Source organism: Emys orbicularis, chromosome 5 (genome assembly GCF_028017835.1).
Source record: "Emys orbicularis isolate rEmyOrb1 chromosome 5, rEmyOrb1.hap1, whole genome shotgun sequence".
Taxonomy (NCBI): domain Eukaryota; kingdom Metazoa; phylum Chordata; order Testudines; family Emydidae; genus Emys; species Emys orbicularis.
Genome location: NC_088687.1, coordinates 102,397,639 through 102,410,326, shown reverse-complemented (window position 1 = coordinate 102,410,326; position 12,688 = coordinate 102,397,639). Strand labels below are relative to the sequence as shown.

At 41.5% G+C, this 12,688-nt stretch overlaps 1 protein-coding gene across 3 annotated transcripts in view; it reads left to right on the top strand.

Moving 5' to 3' along the window:
• Positions 1-7,992, top strand: part of TBC1D1 (TBC1 domain family member 1) — a 183,651-nt gene extending 175,659 nt beyond the window's left edge. For all 3 annotated transcript variants that reach the window (XM_065405017.1, XM_065405016.1, XM_065405015.1), the window contains 3 exons: positions 405-574; positions 6,266-6,436; positions 7,792-7,992. In XM_065405017.1, coding sequence (XP_065261089.1) covers positions 405-574; positions 6,266-6,436; positions 7,792-7,992 — 542 coding nt within the window. The remainder of the gene's footprint in view (positions 1-404; positions 575-6,265; positions 6,437-7,791) is intronic.
• The last annotated feature ends 4,696 nt before the right edge of the window (positions 7,993-12,688 follow it).

The window sequence follows — 12,688 nt, the reverse complement described above, 5'->3', positions numbered from 1 at the left end:
CATTGCTCAGTTCATGCCCTTGAAGCATATGACTTAGCTAGCATAGCTGAAAATACAGTTCCTACATAAAATATATGTATATATGATCCTTTCAAAAATCCCACACACTGTGTGTCTTATTGACTTCCTGTGATGCAGATTCCATGGATTAAAGAAATGTTTCTTTTTCAATGTAAAACTTTTACAAAAGTTCCGTTTCCCCTTTCAGTGGAAGGTACTATTAAAAAAAAAAAATTGTTTAACTAGAAAACACAATTACAAAAATGCCTGATTGGTGAATATTTCTAGCCTCTTGATCTCTATAGTATATGAAGGTGTTATACTTTGGAAATTTTACTGTTGTATTATTCTTATCAAAAGATGTGCTTGTTTTATATACTTTTGGTTTTTCTTTGTTTTCACAGATATGCTCTTTCTTCAGGGATCAGAGGTTATATTTAAAGTGGCTTTAAGCCTGTTGGGAAGTCACAAACCCTTGATTCTGCAACATGAGAACTTAGAAACCATAGTGGATTTTATTAAAAACACTCTCCCAAACCTGGGCTTGGTACAGATGGAAAAGACCATTAATCAAGTATGAGACAATCTGAACATTTACCTATTATCAAGAGAAATGAAGTTCTTATTAGCAGAAGTTAGGAGCAGTAGTATTCTTTTGTAAAATCACAATGGAGAAAAGTGCTTGTGCTATTCCTAGTTGAGAATAGGTTACTAATTGTAGTGGAATATGTTAAAGAAGCTTTCAAACCATATTACTTATACAGTACCTGGGCATCCTTACATATTAGTAAGTCATCATTAATTACATTGTTAATTACATTTACAGTTCTGATTTTTACTAAGTGTATTTAATTGATTTTCATTTTGTTGGCAATAATACTGTATCCCAGATACAGTGCATTCTACAGGATAGGCAATAAGGTGGGCTGAATGACTACTAGGCTTACCCATTTCCAGAGTCTGATTCTCTACATCTAATTTCAGAAGAAAAAAATAGTTTTACAAGAGCCTCGTGCATGTTAACTTGTCTTACCCACGCCATAGACTTCTCTTTGTTGATGATGTCTGCTCTGCCAAGTTGTATGATGCAAGTTTGTTAATACGTAGCAAAATGCTGTGGAACATCAAACTTGTCTTCCAGGCAGAGGAGATGGGATGGTGCAGTCTCCTGCATTCAGTCATAGTACTGGGAAACATTGAGTCATCCCTCAAGATGGCAGTTATTCCATTGGGGAGGGAAATGATGAAACACTACTGTGATTAAAAGGTGGTTCTAACGGATGCACAGTGTAGTCTCATTTATCCAAATCTCTTCCTTGTCCCTCAGTGTGAGGTACATGCTACAGAGGGCATCTATCTCATGCTGGGGGACAAGGAAGGGATTGGGATAATGTGGAGGTCTGGATAATAGAGAAAAGACCCACAGTCAGCATTGCGAAGAGGAGGACGAGACCCCGGGTGCAGAGGAGGCCACCCTGCTGCTGAATGGCTCCTGTGGCAGCCAGGGAGACCTCTGCAGCCTCGCTGTCACATGAGTGAGGGAGCCGGGTCATGACAGCAGAGCTGCAGAGTTCTCCCGTCACTGCTGCAGGACCAGTGACACCTGATCCCAGAAGGTGCCGGGGGATGGTAGGGTGGCTGTGGTTCTGGCAGGATAGAGCAGAGACAACTCCCCCTAGCCTGGACTGCAAGGAGGAGGACCTGGTGGCCACCCCACTGCTGAACGGCTCCTGCCCTGTCGATTATCCGAAATCCCGATTATCTGTCGCCCAGGATGTTTGGATAATCGGGAGTATACTGTATTTGTGGGTCTGTAAAGAACACGGATAACCCGTGTTTGCAGTGATCTGCATATAGACCCTATTATCCTGAAAACGACCTGGCCATGACAACTGATTCACAGTGAGGGGAAATACAGACAGCAAGTATTGCTATTTTATTATCTGTATTGCTGTAGTGCCTAGGAGCCCTAATCATGGACCAGGATCTCCTTGTGCTAGGTGCTGTACAAACACAGAACAGAAATGTGGTGACTTTTTCCCCTTTCCTTTCCCCAAAGCATGGTGAGGTTCACTCTGCAGTTGGAGCTGCATTTGCCTGTCCACAGATAGCCTTGGGGGCGAGAAGTGAGAGTGGGCTTCAAACCAGAAGGATCCATGGTGAAAGCACTACAACCCTGCAGAATGGCCTTGGGGGAATGGCTTTCCATTTGCTTGCAGCAATGCTCCTTTAAAACAAACAGGCTCATTAAAGTAGCTAAGGATTTTCCCCAACACTTAATATCAGAGGAAGGTGGGCAAAATTAGAGGGGATTGGTGTCTAAGGGGGAAGGACATTAACAGTGTTGGTACTCTCCGGAGGGGTAGATTATGTACAGTGCACAAAAGCCAGAGTGCAGGGTTGTACAGAGAGACCTATGCCTAGGTGAGCTGAGGGAAACTGCTAGGTCTGAGCAGAAGCGACGGGGTATTTTGCCCCGCGTTCAAACTGCTCTAGTTTCAGAGCAGGCAGGTAAAATGACCTGAGGACTGAACAGCTGCTCTCCTTTGATAAGGACTGCTGCTAGAGAGAGCAGCTAATTGATCGCAGATTCTACAAGGCTACTAGGCAACTCCGTATCCTCCCACCTCCCCCAACTGTAGCCTGTGGCTTCCATGCCATAACTTGCCCTAAGTTTGTTAGCTTTTTAGGTGAAATTTTTGATTTGCCTAATGTTCTGTCCTTTTGGAGTTGATGCTTTGGTTATGACAGCAGGGACTTCCCTCCCCTCTCTGAGTGCAAAGGAGTTTGGAAGACAGCGGTCATGACAAAACTAACAGTTTGCTTTGCTGAATTGCATAGGTTGATTCTGAAAGTCACAACTGTGTATTTTCTACTGAAACTTTCATTTTCATAGAAAATGGAAATCCCATACATGCAAATGAAAAATAGGAAGAATAGTAAGCGGCCAATGAGGCTCCCTCAGGAGCTCTTTAATTACCTGAAAATCAAAAAGAAATCCTACAAAAAGTGGAAATGTGGACAAATTGCTACAGATGAGTACAAAAGATAGCAAAAGCATATAAGGACAAAATCAGAAAGGCTAAGGCACAACATGAGTTATACCTTGCAAGGGACATAAAAAGCAATAAGAAGAGGTTCCATAAATACATTGGGAGCAAGGAAAAGCTGAAGGAAAGTGTAGGTCCTCTACTTAGTGGGGAAGGATTGCTAATGGATGCCATCAAGAAAGCTGAGGTGTTCAATTCCTATTTTGCTTCAGTCTTTACTAAAAAGGTAAATTGTGACCAGATTCTTAACACAATTAGGGTATGTCTACACCCAGCCGCTAGTTCGGCGGCTGGGAATCGAAGTTCTGGGTTCGACTTATCGCGTCTTGTCTGGACGCGATAAGTCGAACCAGGAAGTGATCGCCGTCGACTGCGGTACTCCAGCTAGACGAGAGGAGTACCGCGGCGTCGACGGGGGAGCCTGCCTGCCGCGTGTGGACCGAGGTAAGTTCGAGCTAAGGTACTTCGAACTTCAGCTACGTTATTCACGTAGCTGAAGTTGCGTACCTTAGTTCGAATTGGGGGGTAAGTGTAGACCAAGCCTTAATGTTAACAAGGGGGAAGGAACACAAGCCAAAATAGGGAAAGAAAAAGTTAAACAATATTTAGATAAGTTAGATGTATACATCTAACAGCAGAGGCTTATGAAATTCACCCTAGAGTACTTAACAAACTAGCCAATTCAATCTCAGAACCATTAGCGATTATCTTCAAGATCTCATGGGTGATGGGTGAGGTCCCAGAGGACTGAAGAAGGGCAAACATAGTAACTGTTCTTTTTTAAAGGGAACAAAGAAGTGCCAGGGAATTCTAGACCAGTCAACCAAACATAGATACATGGAAAGATACTGGAACAAGTTATTAAACAGTCAATTTGTAAACATCTAGAGGATAATAGGATAATAAGTAATAGCCAACATGTATTTGTCAAGAACAATTCATGCCAAACCAACCTCACATCCTTCTTTGACAGGGTTACTAGCCTAGTGGATCAGGGGAAACTGTAGATGTGATATATCTTGATTTTAGTAAGGTTTTTACAGACCCACATGACATTCTCATAAGTAAACTAGGAGAAGTTGTCTAGATGAAATTACTGTAAGATGGGTTGAAAGACCATATTCAAGTAGTAGTTATCAATGGTTCGCTGTCAAACTGGGAGGCTATATCTAGTGGGTCCAGCATAGATCTGGCCTTGGCCCGATACTATTCAATATTTTCATTAATGACTTGGATAATGGAGTGGAGAGTACACTTATAAAATTTGCAGATAACACCAAGCTGGGAGGGGTTGCAAGCACTAGGGAGGATAGGATTAGAATTCAAAATGACCTTGATAAATTGGAGAATTGGTCTGAAATCAACAAGATGAGATTCAATAAAGTACTACCTTTAGGGAGGAAAAATCAAATGCACAACTATAAAATGAGGAATAACTGCCTGGGCAGCAGTACTGATCAAAAGGATCTGGGGGTTATAGTGGGTCACAAATTGAATATGAGTCAACAGTGTGATGCACCTTCTAAAAAGGCTAATATAATTCTGAGGTATGTTAACAGGAGTGTCATATATAAGACATGGGAGGTACTTGTCCTGCTCCACTCAGCACTGGTGAGGCCTCAGCTGGAGTACTGTGTCCAGTTCTGGGTGCCACGCTTTAGGAAAGATGTGGACAAATTGGAGAGAGTCCAGAGGAGAGCAGCAAAAATGTTAAAAGTTTTAGAAAACCTGACCTGTAAATTTAAAAAAAACCTGGTTTGTTTAGTCTTGGGAAAAGAAGACCGGGGGGGACCTATAACAATCTTCAAATATGTTAAGGGCTGCTATTAAGAAGATGGTGTCAGGGATAATCTATGTATTCTCGGTCCTGTTTCTTGAGGTCCCCTCTAATCTTATGTTTCTATGATTCTGTGATTTACTTGTACCTAAACTATGTTTGAGATCCAGTCTTTAATGTTCAGAAGCCCAAACATTTACACTCATGCTGCAGTAAAACTATTAGGGATCATTTTTATAGTGTGAGTAATAAACAGGTAACATGAATTCTAAGATTGTTACAGTCATTTTATTATATAGCTGATATCTTCTTAAATTATATCCCTCCTGTAGCAATGAAAACTTTACCCCTTGTGTCCCAAAGCAAAGGAGGGAAACGGGCAATATTTCTCATTACTTCAATGAGTATCTCAGATGGGAATTGACTTTTGACTCCTTTCCAAGAGAAATATGATACAAGAAGTTAAAATAAGGAACAATGATTAACTTCCGTACTTGGGGTATTTTCCTATTGTATCTTTATTGAGTGACTCAAGTTTAGTTTTCCATTCGTTTCTGTGATTTGACATTTGTGTCATTCTCATTTCATCTTTTCATTGCATTCAGTGAGGTACTTCAGGGGCCTTAGAGTAATACGGTCTACCACTTAGCTTTCCTGGAAAATTGGAAAGCAGATATACTAAGACCACAAGCAGAGGGGAGAACATTATAGTATTTCTTTCCTCTGGCTGTCTCTCAATGTACTTTGCTTTATTTGTCTGCCTTTAAAGTATAAGGTCTCTTGAGCAGGGTGTGGCTCAATATTTGTCTTGATACAGACTGAGGATACTGTCAATAATTAACAGCTATTGATTAAAAATAGAATTCTGCTCCAACATGGTTTAATGTTTGCTCTATTAAATCTTTTGAAGTAATGATAGAATTTTAATATTTTTTCAGACACTAAAAATGTTGTTATATAACGAGATCAGAAATAGGTGAAGTAGTTTGCACACAGTACTTTTCATGTGAAGCTTTTACTGTGCTATATGAAGGTAGATAGGTATTATCCACATTTTACATGTGTGGTGGCTGAGGCACAAAGGGGTTTGAGCTACAGTTTTCAAAAGTGACACCTAAATTTGGGCACCTCCATTTTTGGATGCCCAACTTGACTTAAGTTTGATACCTAAAAATGGAAACACCTAAAACGGTGGCCACTTTTTGGAAACTTTGGTGTAAGTGACCTCTCAAAGTCATACAACAAGTTAATGTCAGAATTTGAAATGAACTCATGTCTGACTCCCGTGCGTGTCCTCTACCCATTGGACATCACTGTCTCGAGACTATGGGACATAAGCTAGAAAAGTACTCTACACCCTAAAAATAAACCAACAGAATTTTTATGCATTTGATTCTCTTGATCTTCATAACATCTAATACCGATATGTATATAACAGGTGTTTGAAATGGATATCGCCAAGCAGTTGCAAGCTTACGAAGTTGAATATCACGTGCTTCAGGATGAGTTGATAGATTCGTCTCTCAATGACAATCAGAGAATGGATAAGTTGGAAAAGGCAAACACTAGTTTGAGAAAACAGAACTTTGATCTACTGGAGGAGTTGCAGGTACTGTTTATATTTCCAGCTAACGAGCCATTGAACCATTGTTTGTACATATTTTCAGAAGAGACCATTGTATAGAGGAGACGGGGGCCAGATTTGATCCAGGTTAAGGCATAACTGAAATTACTGTCTTCAGTATTTCCTATTTACAGTTGGTACCAGGTGAACTTACCAGTATTTAAAACCTTTTAAGTTTGTCTGGAGCAGAGGTTCCCGAATGTAGGGCTTGCTGGTGGCCTGTGGAAAGCTGGCTGGGGTCACATGATGCTGGCTCACTTCAATTAATGAAATTTAGCAGCTGGAGAAGACAGCTGAAGATACATTAATGCAGTCTTAACATTATTTTCGCATTTAAGCAATTGCTGTAGTCAGGCAGTCACAAACGGGAGAGATGTCTGAGACACATTCTCTATTAAGAGGCGATCCTTGTTATGAGAAAGTTTGAGAACCCATGATCCAGGATGATGAGAAAGACATGAAATAGTACATCTTGGATGTCCAGTATCTGCCCTCAGTCCATTCAGTCTGCAGTTGTGTTGGTGGCTGCTTCAAAACTTGACCTCTGTGGGATGAGAGAGACAAGGCAGGTCTTCAGAGATGGTACAGTTGGTCTCTGAAGGAGCTGATCCACTCTGAACTCCTCAGGGCTCCTTCTTTCTGTCTGATTTGCAAAGAAACATGTTAATACAACTTCTGAGTACATGGGTAGTTTAAAGGGAATATGGGGGTAAATGATGGGCTCTATATTTAGATTTTCAAGCTTCTTGGATCAAAAACAAAAACTTGGAAGCTAGATGACAGAGTAGGTAAGATGGAATACAGGCCTTTGGATGCTTATTCAAATCCTACTCAGCTTGGTTTGTTCCTCAATCGTTGGCAGACACATTTTTTCCTTCTGAGTCATGATGTTTCTGCACCTTGATACCTATGGAGTGTAGTTTTGTAGTGAGTAGAGCCCTGGATTAATAGTGATGCTATCTTTAATTAAAAGGTGGCAGCTAATAAATGTAAAGATCTATTAGCTAATTATATGTAGATTTAACTTTTAATCTGCTCTGTAGTATATTCTAGGTTTAATCATATTAGAGCCTAAACAATAAAGATTAGAGAGAGAAAGAGAAAAAAATGGATTGTTGTCTGTAGACAATGCTATTTATAAGTAATACTAAGTTTGTGGAAGTAGCGGTACTTGCGCTTTAATTCAGTGTGTGTTTTCTACATAATTAGAAAATCTGTTGCAAACATGACATATCTCAGTAGGACTTTTTAAAAGCCTGAAGGACTGAGGAGAACTCCGTCTGTAAGGTCCACTGGTTTCACAGTTTTTAGGAAATTCTTGTTTTCTTTTTCCCCTTAAGGTGGCAAATGGAAAGATCCAAAACCTAGAAGCTACAGTAGAATTTTTACTGAACAACGAGTGCAAATTGAAGCAATCCATTCTCACTTTAGAGTTGGAGAGGAAAGCTTTGCTGCAGACAGTGGAAGATCTACGCACGCAGACAGGCAGCCCAGGTGGAAAACATCTACTTACCAGGCAAGAGTGCATGGATGCCAACTGACAGCTGCAATTGTAATGGAGCAGACAAGTTCCACAAAGAGAAAGGGAAGAACTGTTTTTTACTGTCATCATTGGGATTTGACACTGTCTTCTTAGCATTGTCCATGCCTTACTGTAGCCGAGTGAGGGAATGGGAGTGTCTGCAAAAATACGAGAAGCACGTTTCTCAGGGAGGAGACTCTTGCTTGTTAACTTATAGAATTCTTGTGAACTATAAAATATGCAATATAATGATGGGCAGGAATAAATAACTAAATAACATATGTACACTCCAGATACAATGTACTGTAAATATCTGCGGTCATGGACTCTTCCATAAGTGCTTCTAAACCTAAGTGCTTCATATTGGTTACGTGTGTTCCTTTTTCTATTAGAAAACTCCACGTTTAATAGGTGTCCTGTAAAAGGCTGGAGAACTACAGCAGTGAAGAGCTTTTGAACTGACTCTGCCTTTTTGGGACTACAAAGTATTAGCATTCACAGATAGGTTTGTGATCACACTCGATAGATTTCTGAGGGTGTAATTCTCCTGCGGCTTGGCTGGGTTCAACTAATCATGTTATTAAGGCCTCTGATAACTGCTTTGTGTGCTTAAAGGTGTTAACTTAGTGGACCCTGGAGAGCTGGACTTGGTTATACGTAACTATAATTGTGGGGCATTTTGCCATCAGTCTTTATAAAACATACTGTTTTAATACGTTTTGTTTTGACATCCATTGTTTTAGTACTGTTGATTGACATGATCTGATAAATGTACCATTGAAGGTAACTGCATTTTACTTTCTCAACAGAATACACTGACATTGTCATGGCGGAGTCTGTCACTCTCACAGCATTGTAGTAGATTTATCATCATGCCTAAAGGCATCATTTTATTTATTTCTGATCTGCTGTGTGATGTCAGACAGCCTCTTTCGGGGAACTGAATGCCTGCTGATTTTTAGTTTCATTTGGTACTCGGTGCCCATCCACCCTTTGGAGAAAAACAATATTTAAGACTCTTTCTCTGAAATGATGGAGGCACTTCAGAGCTTGATTTTGTGCCAGACATACTTACACTGCTTTATAAAGGATATTGGGCTAAAGTATGAATTAGGACCGCGGCCTATTTAAAATGCCTCTTTTGAGGAAGATTACACATTTTAAAAAGTTCACTTTTCTGGAATATACAATGAAAGTAGTTTTCCGGCCAGTTAAAGCACCACTGTTTCAACTACAGGTGCAATAATATCCAAGGAGATCCAGTTAACTTGTTGTTTAATTAGACCAAATAGTATCACAAATTTCTTCTTCCCCAAACTCAGTGTTACAGGTATCAACTTGCTGCTATAGTGGAGATTAGTATTTCAGATGTGAGTTTCCTAAATTGTCAATTTCTTATTCTTAAAATTTTAAGGCACATTTATTTCTCTAATCCACAATGTGGTGGAAGATCTTTTACTTCATGCATGTTTCTCTATGGTACATTCTGCTTACAGCTGTAATGTGCACTCTGGTGCGAATCCAATACCAGCATGTGGATTAAAGTGGAGAATTTGCTCTTTAATTTCTATGTTACAGATTGATTCCTGTAATTTCTTAGATGTGGCTGGTTCTCCAAATCCACATTGTTTGCTTAGAGTCTAAATTCCATACAAGCCAGACGTTACAAATCTGTTTACCTCTTGTGTTGTTTTTTTTTGAATTGAGAAACCATACAGAAGCTCACACTTCACATTTTAAAATCTCTTTACATCATACCCTTTTACAGTTTGAGGGCTAAGTTATGTTGCATTTGGACATCTAGGGGCCATTACTCATACACTGGCTTTTTACATTAAACAAAAGAGCAACAGAGAAAAGTTAGTGATCCATGCCAAAATTTATGTTTGCACGTTTTGTTGCATCTAAGAACAAAAACAAAGTTTTCTGTGTGATAGTTCAGAAGCTAATATGTTAAGAGTTTCCCTGAGATCACAGTATCATTTTTAAATAGTTATTAATGAAAACTGATGGACATCAAACTTTTTTAGACACACTAAGAACCCCAATTGTGAACTTGGGACCTGCGTCTATATCTCTTGGCTCAGGATGTATATTTTTGGTATGACTCAAGTTGTGCAGTAATTCGGCTCATGTTCTGCTTCTCTCCCAGTGTAAGTGGAGGAAAGCCTCTGGCCCAACGACTTTTTCAAGAATTTATTTTCCTTCAGACAATATGATGCTGAGTTGAAAGGGGGTTAGAACAACTGTTCCCAGAGGAGAGTGTGGTTAGTAGGTAGGCATCCGTTTTCAGTCTCAAGTGTCCACATGTTTGTGACAGTTTGATTTTGCCAAGAAGCAGAGCTTTCCAGGGTGAAACCTGTCCATGTACAAATGCACCAGATTTTGCTAAAGTTGCAAATAGCATACCTGACTGACACACTGAGGCCCAGGCCATCCCCAGCACAGGATCTGAGCATTAATGGGACAACTGCATTAGGATCTCCCTTGCTTACATGGAATCAGATGAGCATGCTGTTTCTGTGGGATCATTTTCCTGCCTCTTCTGCCCTGTGCCACTAGATCTCAAGGGGGGGCAGGAAGGAAGAACATGGAGTAAGGGAGGTGCCCTGCTCCAAGTCACCAACCCTTGCAAAGCCCAGGCGTTTCCATGCAGAAATGAGAGAGAAGTAATACAGCTTGGTGCTGTATGACACCCCTGACACACACCTTCAGGTCCCCTCTGCTTCTGGGGACTCTACCAATAGCAGTATAGTTCTGTGTTGCCAGGTGGAGAGGATCCTGAACTATCCCTACAGGCTGGCTGCTGTATCAGAACAGAAGGCAGCTCCCTTACCTGTAGTTAAGAGATACTAGCGAGTTGGAAACCCATAAATCCATGTCCTAGCCTCCAAAAGGGAAAACTCCTCCCTCCCGAGGGAACGGTCTGAGGAAAGCTGCAAGTTGAAGCTCACAGAATTTTCTCCCCCTTGCCTCTCCCACAGGTGATTAGTCTCTCTCCCTTCCCCCCCCCCCCCCCCAACCCCAATGGTGCACAGAAAAGGGGGAGAAAAAAGAAAGGGGGAAAAAGAGAGCGACTTCCAAGGATTCCCCAGGAGATGGTCCCAAGAGTTCATTTCCATGCACAACTTGCGTCTTATGAGGTGCTCTGCTGTGCTCGTTCTGTGACTAATATAAGGGTGCTGATGACGCACACTAGCGTACCAGCTCAGAGATGCACTGTGAACAGGAGAGGGTGTCAGCTAGTGCAGAAGAGAGACTTGGCCTGTAATGTGGCAGGAGCTAATCATGCCGTCTGTGACAAGAAAGAATCTGCTCCACTAGTGCTTTGCAGTCAACAGTGCCCCGTGGACTGCGGAGCTGGTCTGGCATGTGGAATGCCACCCTGCAATAGCAGGCTTTCTTTTCCTTGTCCCGCATCTGAGAACATGCCGCTGCCCTCATTGCTGGCTAATTGGCATGTCAATACCTTGGCCCATTTATTTTTAAGAGATCATTATATAGAACCTGAGAATAATGACACAGCGCCCATCATCTGAGGAGGTCGATGCACTTTACAAAGGTGGGTAAGCATTATGATTCCCCTTTAATACAGAGTGAGGAAGTGAGTCACAAAGGAGTTGAGAGACTTGTCACAGGTTGCACAATGTGTTAGTGGTAGCTGGGACTAAAATCCAGGTCTTCTGAGTCCCAGACCTGCGCTCTCAAACACTAAATAATTCTGCCCCTCGTTGGTTACTGCAAAATCTCTGGCTTTCTCTGATGTTACTGTATCAGAGGGGTAGCCGTGTTAGTCTGGATCTGTAAAAAGCAACAGAGAGCCCTGTGGCACCTTTAAGACTAACAGATGTATTGGAGCATAAGCTTTCGTGGGTGAATGCCCACTTCGTCGGATGCATGTAATGGAAATTTCCAGAGGCAGGTATAAATATGCTGGCAAGAATCAGTCTGGAGATAACGAGGTTAGTTCAATCAGGGAGGGTGAGGTCCTCTGCTAGCAGTTGAAGTGTGATGTTACTATGGTCTTCAGAGCCGTGACATTTTCTTTTCACTTTCAATTCCCCTTTTTCCTCCCCCTCCCCGCTCCAAAATGAGAGTGCTTCTTCACACTTTCAAAGGAGGTGGATAAACCTTAGGCCAGATTCTGTGCTGCAACTCTCAGGAGAGACAACACGGGAAGGCAGAGGGGATCGATGGTGGCTTCAGCCTAACTTTGTGGCTCTCAGATTCTAGCACTAATTAGAGCAGTGTCTTGGGGCTGGTCTGACTACTAACAGCTTCCTCAGACTTTCTAATCCGCTATTCTGCAGCCCAGAATGTCCAGAGGACACAGTGCTGGAGCAGTGTAAAAAGCAGAGCATGGGCAGAGCACGGGCTGGAATCTGATCCAATGACTGTAATTACACTCTTCGCCCATTGATCTCACACCCACACACCCTCAGAGCCTGATGGGCAGGCGTAGTTCAGCTGGGAAGCTTGGCTCATGGAGAAGAATGGGAGCCTGAGGCACCATGAATGTATTTTCATATTGGAGGTTTTGGGTCTTTGGTTTTTCAACACACATTGAAATTTTCCATGGAAACCAAACACTTCACATTAAGCATTTCATTTAGTCAAAACCCAATTTTCTGCCCAAAACCAGGTTTGATGGAAAATTTCTGACCCACCCTACTTAATGCGCTACATTAACGTATGTGTCCCCATCTCTGAGACAC